Source organism: Amblyomma maculatum, chromosome 11, assembly GCF_055883805.1.
Source record: "Amblyomma maculatum isolate TAMU_Amacu chromosome 11, ASM5588380v1, whole genome shotgun sequence".
NCBI classification, from domain to species: domain Eukaryota; kingdom Metazoa; phylum Arthropoda; class Arachnida; order Ixodida; family Ixodidae; genus Amblyomma; species Amblyomma maculatum.
This window is the reverse complement of record NC_139354.1, coordinates 20,781,387-20,802,064: the sequence shown is the minus strand read 5'-3', so window position 1 is coordinate 20,802,064 and position 20,678 is coordinate 20,781,387. Positions and strand designations below refer to the sequence as shown.

At 46.7% G+C, this 20,678-nt stretch overlaps 2 protein-coding genes across 12 annotated transcripts in view; one reads left to right on the top strand and one right to left on the bottom strand.

Annotated features, from left to right (window-relative positions):
• ACC (acetyl-CoA carboxylase) overlaps positions 1-9,194 on the top strand; it is an 86,010-nt gene extending 76,816 nt beyond the window's left edge. For all 11 annotated transcript variants that reach the window (XM_084584806.1, XM_084584804.1, XM_084584805.1 and 8 more), the window contains 6 exons: positions 141-276; positions 2,738-3,002; positions 3,869-4,043; positions 4,859-5,029; positions 6,510-6,643; positions 7,161-9,194. In XM_084584806.1, the coding sequence (XP_084440932.1) occupies positions 141-276; positions 2,738-3,002; positions 3,869-4,043; positions 4,859-5,029; positions 6,510-6,643; positions 7,161-7,353 (1,074 nt within the window). In that variant the 3' untranslated portion in view covers positions 7,354-9,194. The remainder of the gene's footprint in view (positions 1-140; positions 277-2,737; positions 3,003-3,868; positions 4,044-4,858; positions 5,030-6,509; positions 6,644-7,160) is intronic.
• Positions 9,195-11,697: 2,503 nt separating this feature from the next.
• On the bottom strand, positions 11,698-14,882 carry LOC146173041 (protein GUCD1). The gene has a single exon (XM_084584797.1). The coding sequence runs from the start codon at positions 14,570-14,572 to the stop codon at positions 13,829-13,831; it is 744 nt and encodes a 247-aa protein (XP_084440923.1). The 5' UTR covers positions 14,573-14,882; the 3' UTR covers positions 11,698-13,828.
• Between the last annotated feature and the right edge of the window lie 5,796 nt (positions 14,883-20,678).

The following is a 20,678-nucleotide window of genomic DNA, read 5'->3' as shown; positions in this document are numbered from 1 at the left end:
CCAGTCTGCGTGTCATAATTTTAAGTCTAGTCTCAGGAGAATTTTTAAGATCAATACCGCAGCTACAAACAGGTTTTTTGCTTGTTATTTGTGATGAGCACCCACTTATGTGCTCATGTGTTCATTGTTTGGCTGGGCAGGTGCTGTCTCAGGCCGGCCAGGTGTGGTTCCCGGACTCTGCCTACAAGACGGCACAGGCCATCAACGACTTCAACCGCGAAGAGCTGCCCTTGTTCGTCTTTGCCAACTGGCGAGGCTTTTCGGGAGGCATGAAAGGTGAGTTTACGGGGGTCTCTCTGCTGTGTTGCACCTACAAGAGGGGTTTTGAAGTGTGCTTTCGCTCGGCTGTACGCATACAATGCACAGAATAACATCGTGCTCCTGCCACAGTGGGAGATATGAGGCAGACACGTAAAAATCATGTAAACTTTCTCAATTTAAAACTATATTAACCCTTTCGCTGTCGGGCGTTTCTGGCCGTGACGCAGGCCCAGTGTCGGCTTGGTTTCAGGGAATGAGCGTAGCGATTTATTTTTGATTATAATTGCTATACAAATAACATACTAATCATTGGAATATGCACATTTCAGTGTTCTGCAGGTATTGTTAATTAACATCATCATCATCAGCCTGATTATAAATTAGATAAAGAAGGATAACATACGAAAAAAACTTCTCGATACTTCTTGAGTCCGATTCCAAGCTCTGCCCATATTTGTAATGAAATAGCCATCGCTCCAGTCCACAGGCAAAGGTCCGCGCAGACAGCCATCCAAAAGTAACCGTGCACACGGAGGGTGCACATCCAGTGGCCCGCACAACGGAGAGAAATGGCACGTTGTGAAATTAAGATGACGGAGGGAAGTGGAAAGAGGCTAAAACAACCTCCTTTGCTGCTGCTAGCCGCAAGCAAGGGCGCGGCAAGGGAGAGCGAAAGCAGCGATCGAGTCATGCGTCGACCTATTGGAGAGGCAACGGCGCGAGCCCCTGAACGTGACGTGTCGTAGCAGACACTCTAGCAGAATAAAATTAAAAACCTACAACCCTTGAAGCCGTAAACGCACGCACGCACCACAAAACGCGCGTGCCGCATAATCGCTTAGCACGATAGAGTAGCGCGTGCGGAGTGACTGCGCCCCCCAGCAAACAAGGAGGCGGGGGTGGGCGCGGTCGCTACATACTCTTCGGTATATACGCACCAACGCAATGCGGGGCGAAAATTCGAACTTGTGGAAAGATATTGCAGATGACGCAGCCTGTCCAAGTGTGCCAGCTCCGTGCTCAGGCGCAAAGTTTTGAACGCACGATAGAGAATGTACTGGTACGTCAGTGACTCTGTGGAGGGAAAGCACAAAAACGTACTGGTGCGTTCGTGACAGCGAAAGGGTCAAGCTGCATGCCTCCCTTATAATATACTTGCTTTGGCATAGTGACCATGGCGATTTTATCAAGTGAGCCGAGTTGTTTCGATCTTTTATTTTGTGTGCATCATAATCTCAGACCTATCAGCGTCTTGATGTTCCTGCAAACCTTTTTCTCTGCCTTGTGGTGACTAGGCGGCAAGTGGCGCCTCGCCATAGTGGATCAGTCAGCTTCTCTGTCATCGCTATGTTTCTCTTCACCTCACTTTTAAAAGATAGTGTGAAAAATCATCCTAAAATCATAATATTGCAGTACTGTACAGGCGCTTGTATTTTTGCACAAATGTTTGTTGAAATTGTTAAGTGTTTGTGTAAATGTGGAGGGAAAGCACAAAAACGTACTGGTGCGTTCGTGACAGCGAAAGGGTCAAGCTGCATGCCTCCCTTATAATATACTTGCTTTGGCATAGTGACCATGGAGATTTTATCAAGTGAGCCGAGTTGTTTCGATCTTTTATTTTGTGTGCATCATAATCTCAGACCTATCAGCGTCTTGATGTTCCTGCAAACCTTTTTCTCTGCCTTGTGGTGACTAGGCGGCAAGTGGCGCCTCGCCATAGTGGATCAGTCAGCTTCTCTGTCATCGCTATGTTTCTCTTCACCTCACTTTTAAAAGATAGTGTGAAAAATCATCCTAAAATCATAATATTGCAGTACTGTACAGGCGCTTGTATTTTTGCACAAATGTTTGTTGAAATTGTTAAGTGTTTGTGTAAATGTGGAGGGAAAGCACAAAAACGTACTGGTGCGTTCGTGACAGCGAAAGGGTCAAGCTGCATGCCTCCCTTATAATATACTTGCTTTGGCATAGTGACCATGGAGATTTTATCAAGTGAGCCGAGTTGTTTCGATCTTTTATTTTGTGTGCATCATAATCTCAGACCTATCAGCGTCTTGATGTTCCTGCAAACCTTTTCTCTGCCTTGTGGTGACTAGGCGGCAAGTGGCGCCTCGCCATAGTGGATCAGTCAGCTTCTCTGTCACCGCTGTTTCTCTTAACCTCACTTTTAAAAGATAGTGTGAAAAATCATCCTAAAATCAAAATATTGCAGTACTGTACAGGCGCTCGTATTTTTGCACAAATGTTTGTTGAAATTGTTAAGTGTTTGTGTAAATTTCGGTCTGACCCAGCAGAGATTTAAATTCTGCTTTGTACTGCAGCGAACGGCATAACGGACGTGAGCACATTCTTCTCGTAAACCGTAGCATACATTTGAAGGTTATTAATGGAAAGGCGACTCTGAGGTTACTGCGGTTGAGAATCAAAGCAGTCAGCATTTGCGAACCCCCCTTTTTTTTTCTTCCTCTGTCTGTAGACATGTACGACCAGGTGCTCAAGTTTGGCGCATACATTGTGGACGCTCTGCACACATACCGCCAGCCCGTGCTGGTGTACATTCCTCCCTATGGTGAACTCCGTGGAGGTGCCTGGGCCGTCGTCGATGCTGCCATCAACCCACGCCAAATGGAGATGTATGCCGACCCTGACAGCCGCGGCGGAGTGCTTGAGCCCGAGGGCACTGTTGAGATCCGGTTCCGCAAGAAGGACCTGCTGAAGGCCATGCACCGTGTTGATGCTAGGTTAGTGGGATGGGTTTTTATCAATAGAATGTCCAAAATATTGGTGATCAGTAATTTTCTAACTGAAACTACAGCTTTGCTATTAGGAAAGAAAGCTTTTAACTTCTGGGAATATTAATGGTCAGTAAGATTTTGACCTTGTTAGGTCGATGCGGCTGAAGGTCACATTGCACACTCTGAGAACATCCTGTACAGCTTTGCACAAGGTCTTCTTGTAGGTGGGTACCTTGCATGCCACTCCATTATGTATATTTTCTATCTTCTTATGGACTTTATTTACGGACTTGGCATGCTAGTGATAGCACTGTGTGATTAACTTTAATCGGAATCGGGTCGGAATCGAATGGAAGTGTGATTACTGTAAAGTTTGACTTTTGCTGGCTTGGGCCGCCGCCATATAGTGCCAGCGTTGACTAAAAGCACCCGAGCTTGCCTTTAAAACGCCTGGAACAAATACTGTGGCTTCTGTTTTTTTGAGTGATGATTCCGACATGCCTGTTCTTACATTTTGGGAGCTGAAGAAAAAAAAGGCATCATTTTCACATTCGTTTTTGTTTTGCTGATTGGTCAGCTCTTGAGCTAGCCTACTTACTAATCACAAGTATAAAAACAAAAAGCTATACCTCACTTGCATATTTCTGCAGCTGTGCTACCCACACATCACCTTGCTCTGCTGCTTGTCCCTTTTCAGTGCACCGTTTCACGCCGTCATTCGTTCCGAAATGCAATAACTTATTGCTGGCTTCTGTTTGTGCCATGTTGCAACAGTGAACTCTTGGGTGCAGCTGTTTGACCCATATCAACGACATTGCTGTTTATTCCAAAACAACAGCGCTGCCATTGTACGCTGCCGTTTGTCCTGGCAGGTGCCGTGATATTCTGTCCCAGCTGGGCACAGCTGATCCTGCGAAGAAGGTCGCCCTGGAGACGGAACTACACAAGCGCGAGACGCAGCTGCTGCCCATGTACCACCAGGTGGCGCTCTCCTTTGCCGACCTGCACGACATGCCTGCCCGCATGCAGGAGAAAGGCGTCATCCAGGTGGGTAGTGCCCCCTCTCATCACTCTCTTTCTTCTTTTCTCCATGCCAAAAGGACCTTATGTATGTGAAGATCATATCACCTGAAAAATTTTGTAATCGTGTTGAACAAAATTCGTATCCGGAATCATGGGAAATGCATTCACGTAGATTCGTTTACGGCTGGGATAATTATTCATGGTCTCGCTTCAACTGCTCACTAATTGCAGAGAGCTTAGTGCAAACGCACCCCATGGGCACATGCAGTGCGACTGGCGATCGCGACAGCAAAGTTTATGCCGCACGCCACTGCAAACTGTTCATGTGTGTGGTAGCGATCGTGAAGTTAGCTTATGCGGCTAGCATGTAATGCTCAAGGCTCTGGTCGCAGCTCACACATTCTACCTTGATGCAAGAGAGTGCCCAGAACATTTGGAATTCTGCACCTTGTATACAATGTACTCAGGCTGGGGAATTTTACGAATTCATATCATCCTCAAATTTAATTCAACCGGTTTTATATCGCTTATATTTTACCTTTGCCATATGCACATATGTACCGCTAGACATTTCTAGAAAGGTTACTTTAAGAGCGGTCCAAGTGGGCACAAGAAATAAAAAAAGAAACGTGATCTCGAATATACTAGCAAAAGGGTTACTGTGGCCTACACTTACATACTATGCTGCTGTGAAGTTTGCAACTTGTCTTTCTTCAAGTGTCAGTCTTCTTCCGCGACTAATCGGCTAGCCTTACACTGTATGCAAAAATAATGATTTGGACCACTGCATGGCGAGCAGCACGTGTGACCTGTGGCGCCATCTCTTTTTCTTTGCAAAGGACGTGGTCCCCTGGTGCAAGTCACGGTGCCAGCTATACTGGCGGTTGCGCCGTCGTCTGCTGCAAGACTCGGTCAAGCGGGACATCCAGCAGGTGCGGCCACAGCTCGGCGACGGCGAGATGGAGAGCATGCTGAGACGGTGGTTCGTCGAGTCCCTGGGCGCTGTCAAGGTCAGTGACGCTCATGGAAACGCTTTCTCGGAACAAATATCATAGGCACTCCTAAAGGAATTTTGGGACTTGTCATGTGAAAGATAACTCCCAGCGTGAAAGTGCTTGGCCTTTGATTAGCCAACTGCGGAATGTGGTAAGCACTGTCTTAAAACAGCAATCTGTAAATCATGGCTGTTAGTTCAGAGTATCTGCATCTAAAACATGTTGCATTATAGGCTGTTAAGAAAGATTTGCGCGGCCTTTATTGCATGCTCGCAAACATGACTGCTGTCCCCTGATCTGCTGTGATCTGATCCTTGCAAGATGAAGTTTTGTGACACTCGGTGAAAACTTTCTTAGCTTCCCCATGCTGTAACCAACGGACTCACCATTGTAGAACTATAATTGTTCACCAGGGAGCCCTCGCTGTTTTGCAAGGCCCTGAACCAGCTCCAGTAATTAAGGGTGCGTAGAATATCAAAATTTTCGAATACGAACTGAATACAAATATGGGAAAATAGGCCTCCGAATATCATAACTGAGAGAAAAAAAGAGAAATTTAAAAATATCAAAGACTGTTCCTCTTGTTCATTTGAGAATTCACATGGTTTTTGCAGTTGAAACTAATTACAATTGCATAGAAGGGTGTAGCCTACTTTAAAATGCAGTATAAATATTATACAGGATTCCGTATACCATTCTTTTGTACAGGAAAGACCTGCACAATACTGGCTGGTGCTGTCATATCGCTGCTGAGTGCAATAAACTCTCGGTAATTAAGCCTTCAGGTGACCAGAAAAAAACGTTCTAATTATTGGAGGTCCTGAAAAAATGCTGCCAAAAACCATTTGCATCACAGTAATTTTATCTGACGAACATCTGTATGTTGGATGTTTACTTTTAAGATGAATCTGAAGTAAGAAAGCTTTTTTTTTTTTTTTCCCTAGTTTCGTTGAGTGCTTTGCTGTCCACAAACTGTTGAAAGGCCCCCTTTGCAAATTGGGATGGCCCTCATCACAGAACAACCACGTAGAGTTTAGGAGATGCTTCACTGCGCAGTCCACACATTCAAGCGTTGCAGTGAAGTGCACATTGCGGGGACACTGCAGTGAAGTCTAAAATTTTCGGTGTATTCAGTAATGTTCGAATAGTATTCGGAAATCCCGAATATCAGTTTTTCAAATACATATTAAATAACAAACGTACTTGATTCGTGTTCGAAATCTCGAAGATTTGCATATCCCTGCCAGCAATCATTCACGGCAGCGCGCTGCTGTCTCGAGGTGAAAACCCTCTGTCAGACAGCAAGGCGCAGTTGTTCCTCTTCGCATCAAACAACCTCATCCTTCCTCTGGGCAGCACGGCCCATCCCGCCCAACCGAGAGTGCTTTCCACTACTCGTAAAATTCATGTGAAAAGATGTTTCCTTGTTATCAATTTTGTTTTGAAAAGTTATTTGCGGTGGTCTTTTTCATGGTTTGTTTCGTGGCACATGCAGCAATATCTGTGGGAAAATGACCTGGCTGTGACCAACTGGCTGGAAGAGCAGCTTGATCCCAAGATGGAGCGCTCACTGATCAATGAGAACATCCAGTGCCTGAGGAGGGATGCGGCCATCTCTCAGATCAAAGGGTGAGTGCTCGCGTCCAGCCTTGTTTCTTCTACACGCGTTGGCTGTAGTCAAAGAGAGCAGCAACCGGTGCTTGATTTCCTCTCGACTCTTTCCAGCAAATGGCTCAAAGGTTGCTTTTCATGTGTTACTGCCTCCAGCACTGCTCAAAAGGCTAGCGGGCATAAGTACAAATTCAGATAGTAGCAGAGGCTGTAAGATGAGAGCAAAGGGCTCTGGCGACTGTGGCAATGCATTACAGTAGAAAAGGAGCGAATAGGATCACCTGGTTGCTGCAGAACAGAATGCGGACGGCATAAAGCACCATCTATCAGCGGACCCTTGTAACTGATGGTAGTGCAGCTCAAATGAGAGCGTGACTGGTGCAGCAGGCGTCTCGGAAAAGGCAGTGCCGCAGACTATTCATGCAAAAACTTGTAACAGCTCTTGCCATGCTGGTAAAAAGGAGTAAGATATTCTGAGCATGCAGTGGGGGGCTTCTCTCACCAGTGAAATGATGCACTTCTTGACGTTTTGCAGCGTGCTCAGCGTCAACCCGGAAGTGATTATGGACTCTGCCGTGCACATAGTCCAGCAGCTGACTCCACAGCAGCGCTCTGACCTGCTGGCGACCATTCGGACCCTGGAAAATGAGCCGCTGCCCGCTGCACCTGCGGCATCGAGTAACGAGTCGCCAACAACGCCCCCATCGTCGTCAGACTCGGCGTCTTGACAGACAGCTCCGTCGGCGCGGCCGCCAAAGTCCGAGCGGAACCGCGGCAGCCGGCGCCGCAAACGGAAGACGTGAGGAAGAGCTACTCCTCCGTTGTGCCAAGTTTGCAAGCTTCTCCGGGGGGAAAAAAAAAAGAAAAAAAAAAACGTCGGCGCACATGTCAACGCAGACAGGGACGCCATAGCTCGGCTCTTTTTGGCCGATTGTGTTATCAGTTTTTCATCACCAAGAACCAGCCCTGTTTGAACTGTTCCTGTTCTAAAGATGCCAGCGGAAGATGGATTTGTTGAAAGCAACATTGTTGAAGTTGTCTGCTTGCTACTGCCTTGCATTTTAGAGACTGCCGTTCGGTGTTTTTATTATTTTTTTGTCAAATAACCCTTGTTGTTAAGTGCTTGTTAATTTTTTCACCTGAACACACTTCGCTGTGCGCATTTTTGTGCAACATTTTGTCGCAGAAAGCGGTGCTAGTACAACCCTTCTCATGTTAGCTGCTAAAAGCTTTGTCACGCAAACTTTTGAGGATGGTTTCTCACTTCAACGTGTGGCTTTCTCCGGTCCTTCCACTAGGGGGCGTTATCAGTATTCTTCTCATAGTGCTTTTAGATGCAGTAAATTTTTTCTGAGGTCAAATCTACTGTTTTAAGTACAATAGCTTTGAGTGCCCTTGTCAGTTACCACACATTTTCTTTTTATTCCACGTCTCGTTCCGGGCTGCATCACATTTTTTTTTTTTTTTTTTTTTTTTTTTTGCGTGCCTGGCATTTATAAAAATGAAGGAAAAAAGGGTCCTTGTCGTTAGGCAGTAAAAAAGTAGCTTGTTGGTTTGAGTTGCTTTGGACTTTGCCAGTGTGGACTTTACCCAGTGTAATATGACTTTGGCCTTTCTTCCTTCAGGTGTTTTCCATTATAACAGTGATAGCTTTCTCATATTACCTTGTTCCATTTTTTTCGAAAGCAGTGAATATCTTTAGAGTTTCGCTAATTGGCAGCTACATAGTAATCATGGGCCTTTGTGCAAATCTTGCAAAAAAAGGTGGGGCCAGATTTTATTGTCCATTTCGTCATTTTCACATTTTTTTATTTGTGCTGTTTTGTAGAAATTTTGTCTGACTTTCTTTATTTCATTTTGCAGGTATTGCGTTGCAGACAACTTTTCACGGCTAATCATTTGTTCTTGAGACGTGCCCATTGTCATGAAGTTTTTATGGAAAATTAGTTTTCAGATTCATGATTGTGAGGCGCCATCAACTGCTCACGGTACTTTTTTTTTTTTCTTTGTTGTTTTTTTTGATGATGCCGAACAATGCTGGGCATAAGAGTGACTGATAGAGGCAGCGTTTGTCAAGAAAGAAAGAAAGCTCATTGGTGGTACGTGCTGGCCATTTGTAGACATTGTATATACGAACTTGCTGAAGCTTACAACTCACAGTGTCCTTTGTACATGTAGATGTAAATAGTATCTGGCTGTTTGGGGAACTTTCTAAATTTAGCGCCAAAACAACTAATGTGAATGTCAAATACTCGTTCAGTGCAATGCAACCCCATGCTGCTGTCATTTTTCTTGAAGAAAGCGTTTGTTGGCTTAGTAAATCAATCCAACGTGCCTGTCGCACAACTTCACTGCAACGGCATCACAATTGCTGCAGTTCCTTCTGCGTGTTGTGCATTTCTTCCTGAGAACGCAAATGCGTGTCTTGTTGAGAAAACCATATTTATTTTTGTAATAACACCAGGCGAAGAAGGAAGGCAATGTTTTGAACCCTCGCACTTGTCAGATGTAAATATGTTGCTGACACCCATTGCATTCTTGTATCGTGGAAATAAACAGTGCATTCTCAGCTTAGCGTATTGTTGCAATGCATTACTGCCCGCATTCCTGTGTTTCGCCAGACTGGCTCGGGCACCCACGCAGGAAAAAATTGGCTCTGGTTAAACCTTGACGGAAGCGAAAGCTTCTTTTGCCTGCTACATTATTCCCCTATCACTCCCTATCTGTGTAGGACGCTACGTTATTGGGGACACTTAAGCTCAGCCTTTAGGGGATGACATGAGAGTATAAGCAACCAGCCCACATATGAAGCCCCGCTTTAACTAAGCCGTATGGACGTGACTGTGTGTTCTAGGGGTAATGTGAATGCAAAGGGTTCTGGCAGGCTGATTCTGATATCGCCCTCCCATATGAAACGAGCGACTCGAGTCAGCAGCTCCTGCCTGTGGCATAGGGGTAACGCTTATTCTGATGTCACCCTCCCACATGAAAGGAGAGGTTTAAAGAAGATATTCTGTCTTTTTCTTCTTTTACTTCTTTTTCGTTTCTTCTTCACGTTCTATGGTTCCACGCTGACTAGTTTAAAAACCTACAGTAGTGTAGCTCTCGCTACATAAACTTGCCACCGGTAGGCCTTGAATCTGGACTGAGGCAAAGAAACCAGCCTCACTGTCCACTGCGCCACTTCGGCAGCCGTTTTCTTCGCGTACTAGGCTACCAGTCTATCATGCTGCACTTAGGACACAGTGCAAAATGTTGCTCATTTTGAGAAGTGTTGCTTCACTTTCGTAGCTTTTAAGGTACAAGTAGTGAGTGGCGCTTAAAAAGACAGGAAATACAGAAGTCACCTTGTACTGGGTTCTAACCTTGCTAAAAACAGAGCTTCTTGTAATGTGCAAAAGGCCAGAGATACCCCACTAGCCGAATTCACAAGTACTATGCGTGTGTCAACAGACCTTTGATCGCGTAACCTAGGTGTTATGCTACACTGCCATTCACTTATGACATTGGCATCTTTTTTTTTTTCAGTAAGGGCATCAAAAAGAGTCACCTGAAGAGATTTTTAATTTGCTTAGCAATAAAATATTTTGGTTCATCCTGTCACAGCGGTTCAGCAGCTGAGGCGCTCTGTTGCTGATACCGAAGAGGCGGGTTCAGTTCTAGCCACGAGTTTACAAACAAAATGTGAGGCTCTGATTTCCTGTACGATGTCGGTGCAGGTTAATGAATCCCAGGTAGCTGGAATTAATCTAGAGCCCTCCACTGTGGCATTCTTCATAGGATGACGTTTTGAGACTGTAAAACCTGTATACCATGTGTACCATACTTCGCTGCTGGATTAACCTAGCCAGCGAAAGCTTTTCACATTTTGTGTTGATCTATCCAGTGTGAGAGTAAGGTTGTAACAGATGAGTGCACCGTTCAGAAGGCGGCAGTTAATTCTTGTGCAAGCTATGTACACAGTGTGTGTGAAGTGAACCCCTCAGGTTTTTCTAAAAATGTGCAGCACATAGCAGTGAATTTTCTTTCGGGTGAATTTCACATCCTTCGTGTCTAGATTAAGGAGGTGTGTTTCTGCCGTACAGTGAATGCAGTAAAGAACATGTCGCAATATGGTGAGCAAGGTACCATATGTTTTGCCATTTTTGTGCTGTTAGGAAGACAGTGTAGCGGCGGAGGATGTAGCTCCAGTCGACGTCATGTGAGGGCACTAGCTGATGGAATGGCAACATGTTCTTTAGGTTGGGCGATGTCAGGGGAGTGGGGCTGAGGTGGCTTCGAGAGTGTTACCAGGATGCGATGGAGTAAAAACCGTTGCAAGTTGCAGCACATGTTTTGGGAGTCATCTGAATGTGTCGTCGCTGAAGCACGACAGCACAGACATACTTTGCTACCAGTAGCAGCACCTTTGTTTTTTTCTCACATTTTGAAGCATGATATGCACCTTTGAAATAATTATTTTGATTATCCTTTGGGTGTTTAGCATTTCAGTATTGCTATTTCCATTATGAGGCAGTACAAAATTTCTCGTATCGCTGCTAAAGATTAGCTACTATCATTTTGTGCTGGAAAAATAACTAATCGGACATATATACTGGGATGCTTCACTCGGCGTTTTGGAGCAGTAGCCAAAAGCTTGGTATGAAGGCATACAACTGAATTTGCATGTCATTGATTTGAATCCCTGTCGTGAGTTAGCCCTCAACTTGACTAGCAGATGTGTGCTATATCTAATGAGAAACGATATAGCGCCACCTTGAATGCTGTACGAAAAACGGTTGCATGACAATTTTGATGCAAATGTTGGGACACCTGATAGGTATGTATAGATGAATGACACACATAGCATTGTCTGAAGGCGCAGTGCCCTCGGCCGTGAATGGATTTGTGTCCCAGTATTATGATGTCATAGCCATAGCGTAATATGGCTGCTTGGTAATGTTATGTATCTTAAACATTTTTATATCTGCGACAGCTGTCATTGGAATAGATGTAAAAGTTTTCAAGTTAAATGGTAAATGGTAAAGCTCCTGATCCAACTACAATTCAAAGCAAACTCACGTATGCGTTACTGAACAGGTTAACAAGAGGTTTATTACCAGCAAAATACAATGGCATTCACACTAGAGGTGTATGCAGAAACGCCTCACATGTATTTCATCATCACAGACTGAACCAAAGTTCAATGCACAAAGAGGATGAATGTACATATTGTTATGTGGGAGTCAATGCTAACCCACTTTTCAACTTCAACTTCATATTAATTATATGGGCAATGGAAATTCCACCATTGAAAAGACCATAATAGGTGAAGACAACACAGCTACTTCTTTACTACTTATGCTAGCAACCTGGATATGAATATGGCGCTATTTTCAGATTTCAAGTTATTTTCGTGATTGCACCAGAACAACACGAACTGGTCGTTTTTACAACCATGTTGAGAATAGAAATGGTCTAAGCCACAATTGTAGCTTTCAGGGTTTATCTGGAAGGAACTAGTTTTTATTTACCATAACTCAAGGCTGCACAGAGGAATGGAACAACAAAGTGACAACACACTCTGGCTATTTTCTGTAATATTTAGTATTTGCCAAGTAGCCCAACTTCGCACTGTTACCAAGTTTTAGGTAAAAAAAGGCACGCATGAAGTGTATTAGCACCTAAAAGATACGAGAAGCATTTCCTGTTCAGACAATACTACTGAAAGAAGCCTTGTGAGGTTAACAGGGCAGCCAATGAAACGCATCACCCACTTTTTTAATGATAAAAATGCTTCATATTAAAACAATTTCAGCCCTTTTCAGCACAATGCCGGTTGATACGGTACTACCCATTCTTGCTGGGTAAGTATCGGACATAAAGGGAATACTAAACATTCTGATGGCAGATTGGATTTGATAATTATTTAGATAATTCCAGCACCTACACTACCTTCCTAAAGCCCTATAATGGCCACTCCTCTTCTAATATTTTAAAGAATTGTTGCTGTTACATTGGCTTCAATAAAACAACTTATCTCTGAGCATTATGCACGGTCTTAAATTTCAATCACTCCAAATAAACCTGAGCAACCAACATTTAGCACATGCATGCACCAAGAAATCAGAAAAAAAGAGCACTTCCAACCCTTTGTGTATAATGTAATATATTGTAACATACAGGCCACTTATAGCAGTAATAAAAATTGAACACATGAACACTGCAGTCAACAAAATATTGCAAATAGGGTGTGCCACCAAAGCAGCACACATTGGCACAATGAGATCACATGAACATTTGCTAGTGAGTTTGCTTGCACATGAAGCAGAGCATACCTTCGGGGCTCTCGACAATACCCATGGCAGTTATGGTTACCAAAAATGATAACTTCGATGGTGTGGCTTATGCATTTGAATACTCGTGAGACATGCTTCTCACCATGCAGTCAATGGCTTTGGGTGAGTAATCAGGAAGTCATAGAGTAAGTATGAGCATAAAGCACCCTTATGATGCAAGGCATTGTCAAAATCCACAACCTTATAGATAGCAAGTGTCAACATAGAATTCTGAATAAGAGAGTATAGTTTGTTATGGTATGGTACAGTATGGTAAGGGGATTTAAAGCACCATAGCAGCACATGGTGTACGAGACAATGTAGTGGAGGGCTCTATATTAGTTAAAATCGCATGGAATTCCTTTATGTGCAGCAACACTGCATCTTAAATAAGATAAGAGTAATTGTATTTACTTCCACTTCCATAACTACCATACAGCTAGAGGTAATCTAGACTTCTCTCTCATTACCAGGCATAGATGTCAATAATTTATATTCCCTGATCTCAAATATGCTTCAACTTTTATCGCAGTAAAATGCACATCACCATCACAACGCACCTGCTCTTAGTTAACATTACTACAGAAACAACTCCATCTTGCTTATTTACGCATAATGGACTGTCGCCTCCTAGACAGTTGAAGGATTTGAACTGATATGCATTTCTGGCACACTGCGGCCACCACGTTTTCCTTCGCCGAACAAGCCTGCTACTCAAAGACAAGGCAGCGGACGTCCCTCAAAGGAGGCCATCCAACCAGTGGCATCGACCTAATGCTATGGCGTAGTGGTCAACCAGCTTACACTAGGGTCGTTTTACAGCCACGACAGACGCCACTGGTTGGTTGGGGGGTCTCCACTGCATGGCAGTTGCAGCTGACTAAAGTTACGACCGAACGACACATCCCTGGGGAGCGGCATTGACGAATATGACGTCTTCGTCGGTACCTAAGCGCTTTCTCGCTTTATCCAGCGTCTCGAATGTGACCGTACACAGGCGCTCGGCTTTAGATGGGTTCCTATATATGAACCTCCTTTCCTGAAGCCTGTAGCCGCACAGCACAATGTAGTGGCCCTGATACGGCGCGTAGCGAGCGAACACCCCGGCCACCTTCGACATGATCCTGTTCTTTTGGCAAGAGTCACAATGAAGCTGCCCGTGGTCAACTAACACGATCACCGGAAGACCCCGGGAAAGGTGCTCTAAGAGTTCGGCGGTCGTCGTAGACCTCTGGCAAACAGCGAGACCACTGGACGCGGCATCCCGGAAACGATCCTCGACCCTCTGGAAGTCCCACTGGAGCGACTTCTTGTAGTAGCACTCCTTCTGGAACATGGGGTTCACGCCTAGCGTCACGGTCGCGTACAGGTGGTCGACGCCAAAGCGTCTCAGCAGGTAGCACAGGTCAATGGTCCAGGTGCTCTGGTGATATCCTTCTTCTTGGCCTATTTGGTCACGATTGTCGAGCAAGTAGCTGCGCTGATCAGCGGGTAAAACCATGGCGACGCAGGAAACACCGCAGTCCCACGACAGGCTTTGCTCAACGTGCGGTAGGTGTATGTCTACGGAATCAAACGGACGCGTCGCTTCATTGTTATCTCGCTGCGGGTGCCGATCCATTGTGGTCATCGAGCGCCGAAGCAAAGTGCCGACGAGCTTCTTCGGGTCCGTCGTCGCACGTCTCTGTTACGGCTTAGCGCCGCTCGTACAGCGGGACACGACGATATGGTTCCATTTCTTCAAATAAGTAGAACATGATGGTTGTATGCACCGGTTTTGACTGTCTCATGGCAACAAAAAACACCGCCTCAAGCCGTCACCACTCGAGCGCGTCCAACTCCACTTGCTCCGCTCTTTTCCTTGTTTCTACCACGTGACTGCAATGCAGTACATTACCGCTCTTTTTCTCATATGCCTGTCTTGTCTTGCCAGCCGCGCACCGTTTGGTTCGTCCATATATCGCGAGGTGGCGCCAACTTATTACGCTGTTTTTCTGCATTGCAGCGATCGCAGCGCCCACTGGTACTAAGGGCACTGGAGGTTTGCACTTCCAACAAGCGGAAATTATAAATGCTTTTTAAACGCATTAGCAACAAAAAATGTCGCAGTGATTATTCTAATAGAGTTGATAGTGATCTGTACATAAAGTACATTGACCTTGCATAAAGCATGTGCAGAGCCATAATGGCCATATGGCCATATGTGCATAGCGGTCATGGAGGAAGGTTGTTTTCTTCCTCCATGAGAGCGATCATCCATTTCCCACATGGAGGTAAATTTCCCATCCGCGCGCTGTCTTTAAAAGCTGTCTGCGAAAGTGGCATCACGGCTTTCTTCCCTGAGCTGCTTCTGAAACTTTACGCATTGTCCAGCCAACATTAAGACGAATGGCGTAAAAGAAGGAACGAAAACATAATGTACGCCGCAAGACGCTTTGGCGCACCTAACCGCGTTAACGAAGGCAAACACAAACAGCTCACCTGCTGCGGGTGCGCGCCAACCATCGTTACTCCCGACTCTTGCCTGGCTCTCCAAATTGTGACATACGTCACAGTTCTGTGTCCTGGCGCGGTTAACTCAAACAGTGCTTTCCCATGATATTATATCTTTTACCATGCATGCCATGCCAGATGCATCGAAATTCTTGACCTTTTGTAATCTGGTCTGATACTTAGCATTTTATTTAGGTAAATGGAAATCATTAATAGCGAATCAACTATACTTTCTGTCGCAGGGGAATTTTGTGCGCCGTTAGTGTAGACGAGTTAATTGTATTCGACTGTAAATGAGCTCGACCCAAACGCCATTGTCCTTAATTGGGTCATCAGAGACATCATAGCTTTACGCAAGTAGAACTGAAACAGTTGTTCTGGGGTGCTATAACAACTCGACTGCAGAGTGACCTTCCGCAGTGCCTCCTTTCAGATTAATAGAGACTGCAAGAATGCCCTCCAGGTTACACCTGTGAAGCATTCAATAGCCATATCTTTCTTCCATATGGACAAGCCATTCCCTTCCTGAACTCGATCTTCCATCATTTCCTGGGGTGACTCGTCAGTCACGCACTTACATTGTCATATATTTAACATGGTGACCATTTGGGCTAGTTAGTGCGAATCTAACATATTGAACCAGAGAAAGACACAGAAACACAAAAGAATAAGTACATAAGACAGCGCTGGACTAACAGCTAAGGTTTACTCAAATATTTATTCGAGTAAACCTCAGTTTGTAGTCTAGCGCTGTTCCGTGTACTTCTTTTCTTGTATTTCTGTCTTGGTTCGATTGTCATCCCTTCTCATGACTACTTACAATGCCATGTAAGCTTGTTCGCTCCCACTCTGCTCTGGCCTTGATGGCATACATCCCCTACTCCTACAGCTCAAGGTCTCTTACTAGTCATTATTGTCATACAATATTTCAATGCGTTATAGACTGAAGTAGCGCCTTCTGCAAGGAAAGTGGCTCGCATCACTCCGGTCTACAAATCACATAGGCTCTTGTCTTCTTAGCTATCACCCAGATGAATCTGCATTTACTGTATGCCGCACATTTGAGCGGATTCTGAACACGAAGTTTCGCACCCACCTGGAAGAAAACAGCTTTCTGTCTCCAGCTCAACATGGATTTCTTCAGCAGTGCAGCTGCGAGGCAGCTGGAACTCTTAGGGCAGTGCTGGCTTACACAGTCAACGCCTGCCTTGACAACCAGACATCTTGCGAAGTTGTTCAGTTATATTTTTTCCGAGCTTTTGATCATCTGCTGCATCATGGGCTCCTTTCCAGAGCTGCGGACATCCAAGGAGCTCTGGTCTGTACCCTCCTAGTTAAATTCCCCTGTCAGCTGCAGAGCTCATTGCATTACATGTTATGGGATCCACACGGATCCCCTGCCACCATTATAACAGCAGTGCGTGATTATCACGCGAGTTACGCGCGCTTTTGGAGGTTGGTGCAGGAGAGGGCACACTGGCCACCCGCGCCTTATTATTTGTCTCCCGCAACGACGCTGCCGCAGGTTTCCCTCTTTCCTCTCGGCGTAAACCGGAGACCTTCTCTCCCCGGTCCGAGACGAAGAGCGCGCCTGTCACAGCCACGGCCGCTCGATGCTTCCATCGAACGGCCGTGTCACAGCTCTCTCGGTATCCGGCGGTTGTTCGCGCACGCGCACGGTTCTGTTTTCCGCCGCGAAGACCGTCGCTGCCACCGAGTCGCTCGGTCACCGTACGCACCTACCGCAACGGGCCGTGAGCGCGAAACCACTCCAGGTGAGCAGAACACTCCTCTCGCCTCCTTACGTGTGCTTCCCGTTTTGGCGGGTTTTTCACCCCGCACGCGAGCGGGACGTTCGCTGACTTCGGCGGTTGTATTTGAGTACTGTTGATTTAGCGTGTATAATTCTCGGTCGGATTAAAGCTCGATTCGAGTACGTAACTCTCGTTTGTCCCTCTTGCTCGAACCCGCCGCAGTGTCGACTTCTCGCACCGCGGGTTGGGGGTCACAGCTCTGTCTGTTACGACTGGCACGCCGAGGCCAGAAGGCAACTGTAGCGTCTAGCCCCCTTTGGCGCAATATTCCGAGAGTACCCTCATAATGTATTCCTGAGCAGCCACTTCAACGTCTAGCACCGTTCTGTCCAGTGACCCCGAAGCAGCGTTCTTGGACACTCTTTTCTCCATGTTCGTATACACCGAACTCTAGAAGACTATTCGGCTCTCAGAACGATCTCAATACCCACCACTCCTTGGCACTGCAACGCTGCCCTGAAATACAAAGAATTTGTCAACCCACCTTCGCCTTATTCCACCAGCGCTAATTAAGCTTCCCTTTCAGCGCGCGATCACCACTACAGTGCTTGGCAGTGAGCTGGGTGCACGCCAGTCATCTTTCTGTCACGTTCACAGCATACCTGCAGCATCCAGCAGCATGCTGGGCTTCATCACCCATGCCTTCTCCCAGTGTGTTCCAGGTTCTTTATACGACTCTTGAGCTTCCCGTAATGACTGCTCTTGAGCTTCCCGTAATGACTGCTGTTGTGCAGTCTATGCGTCCATCCATGTGCAGTGCGGACGAGAAATGGCTGTAGGTTACCAGTTCTGTGGCTGGGGCATAGACCAGAATCAGAGTTTGCTGGCCTGATACATAAAGGCGGCAAAGAAAAATACCTATTGTAGTAGCTTGTTTGGCGCATACATGAGGAGGGAGGCTCCCAGAATGCCCGTTGGAGAAAGGTCGCAGATCAAACTTTTGTACATGGCAGACATCGGTTTTATGGGTACGTAGTCCGATAATAGGTTAATCCAGCACGGCACTGGACACCGGCAAGGCGGATAAGCAGAGTTCGGTAGACAGCTGTGTGTGCCGACGCGGACCTGACATACGAGTCTCCTGCGCGTCGGAGAAGTTGTTTAACATCTCGGTACAGTAACTCATTAAATGTTGGGACGTGGCGTGGAACTTGTGCTGGGCGAGTCTGGCAAACTACCTTGCTTTCTTCAGGCCGTTAGTGGTATGCATGTAATGTACGGTCAGGGGTAGGTTTTTCTTTAGGAGTTCATGTCTGCACGAAATACAACACTAGCTTCGACTGGGAGCCTTGATAACTGTCACAGAATAGGCGGCATCCATTAATTTGCGCCCCGCCGGGGTGGTGCAGTGGTAAGACGCCCGACTACTGTCCGGAGTTCCCGGGTTCGAACCCGACCACGGCGGCTGCGTTTCAATGGAGGCGAAACGAAGAGGCGTCCGTGTGCTGTGCGATGTCAGCGCACGTTAAAGATCCCCAGGTGGTCGAAATTACTCCGTAGCCCTCCACTACGGCTCCTCTTTCTCTCTTTCCACTTTCACTCCCCTCTTCCTCCCTTCCCTTACGGCGCGGTTGCGGTGTCCACAGAAAACAAGTGAGACAGTTACCTCGCCTTTCCCTTCCTATAAATATAAATAAATCAGTTTCGAGGGAGCCCCACCGGGGTGGTGCAGTGGTAAGACGCCCGACTACTGTGCCGGAGTACCCGGGTTCGAACCCGACCTCGGCGGCTGCGTTTCGATGGAGGCGAAACGAAGAGGCGTCCGTGTGCTGTGCGATGTCAGCGCACGTCAAAAATCCCCAGGTGCTCGAAATTACTCCGTAGCCCTCCACTACGGCTCCTCTTTCTCTCTTTCCACTTTCATTCCTACCATCCTCCCTTCCCTTACGGCGCGGTTGCGGTGTCCACAGAAAACAAGTGAGACACCGCGCCTTTCCCTTCCTATAAATAAATCAGTTTTTTTTTTTTTGTGGGCAGTGAGTGAGTGAATCAACTTTATTGTCCGACAAAAAAGGGCTCTTCCTTATCCCAGGCCCTCCCCTCTAGAGGAGAGGCGCCTTCGGGTAAGTGAGAACCCGCTTCAGATGCTGGCCAGAATCCCCTGGATCTCGGCAGCCTCTTCAGCCAGTCGAACCGTTCGTAGCCGGTGTTCCGGGGTTGGGCTTTCCAGCAAAGCCTCCCAGGCTTCTCTACAATAAATTTTATTTGCTCTGCCTGGGGAATGCAAACACTCCCATATTATATGGTTTAGGGTGCCCCTCTGCCACCAATTATTATTTCGCGGCCACGCCTGTTTTGGAATTGGGACAATTAATAATGCGCCGCTTCTTCAAATGTGTCCTGCGTCAGTGGAGCTAACAATTAACGGATTTGATGAACTGCACCGCCGGGGTGGCGCAGTGGTAAGACGCCCGACTACTGTGCCGGAGTTCCCGGGTTCGAACCCGACCTCGGCGGCTGCGTTTCGATGGAGGCGAAACGAAGTGGCGTCCGTGTGCTGTGCGATGTCAGCGCACGTTAAAGATCCCCAGGTGGTCGAAATTACTCCGCAGCCCTCCACTACGGCTCCCCTCTCTCTCTTTCCACTTTCACTCCCACCTTCCTCCCTTCCCTTACGGCGCGGTTCAGGTGTCCACAGAGCAAGCGTGACAGATACTGCGCCTTTCCCTTATTATGAACCAACCAACCAACCAAGTCGTATTGCGTGCAATTGACAGCCGGCCACTTTTGCTGTTGAGCTGTTTATTTGTTGTTGTGGCTGTAGGAAGAAGGAAAAGAAAATGCACGGGCCTGCTACTGGCTCTGTAGCTGAGCCACCTTCGCTGCCTCGTGCGGACAGAAGAGAAGAGGGAGAGAAAGACGCGCGCCGCAGCAACAGCCGTCGTCCACCACCTAAGCGGTGGCGGGTGCAATGACGGCCTACAACAGATAAAAAGTCGGTGGCTGGCCAGCCCCCGCCGCAAGCGGCGTTGACCGACCGTCCCAGCCCCGTAGGGCCAGGAACTGCCACCCTATTGTTGCAACGGGTGATGCCTAGTTGCAACACCGAACAGGCAGTGTTATGTGCTGGAGCAGGAAACTACCACTGCAGACTCCGTTTGCATAAAGGGCTCCGGTACGAAAAGTGGATGTGGAAGTATTCAACAACTTGAACAACTTGATAAACTTTTAACTTCACGTATCACTTCCAATATACGGCCGCCACCAGACAGTGAACCTTATACTGCTTGAGCCGACGCGCGCCGATGCCAACGGCGACCATCGATCGACGTGGCGGACAAGGAGCGACGATGCTCGCGCTGTCTGGTATTACAGCCTCGGTGAATTTTGGCGATCAAATGACCAAATTTCTGGTGTGACCCAACCGAATTACGGGATCACCACGGAGTTGGCCATACCAAAATCAGGTTGGGCACCAATTTTGGTCAC

Excerpts from the sequence above, each read along its gene's own strand:
- LOC146173041 (XM_084584797.1), bottom strand. The coding sequence starts at position 14,572 with ATGACCACAATGGATCGGCACCCGCAGCGAGATAACAATGAAGCGACG.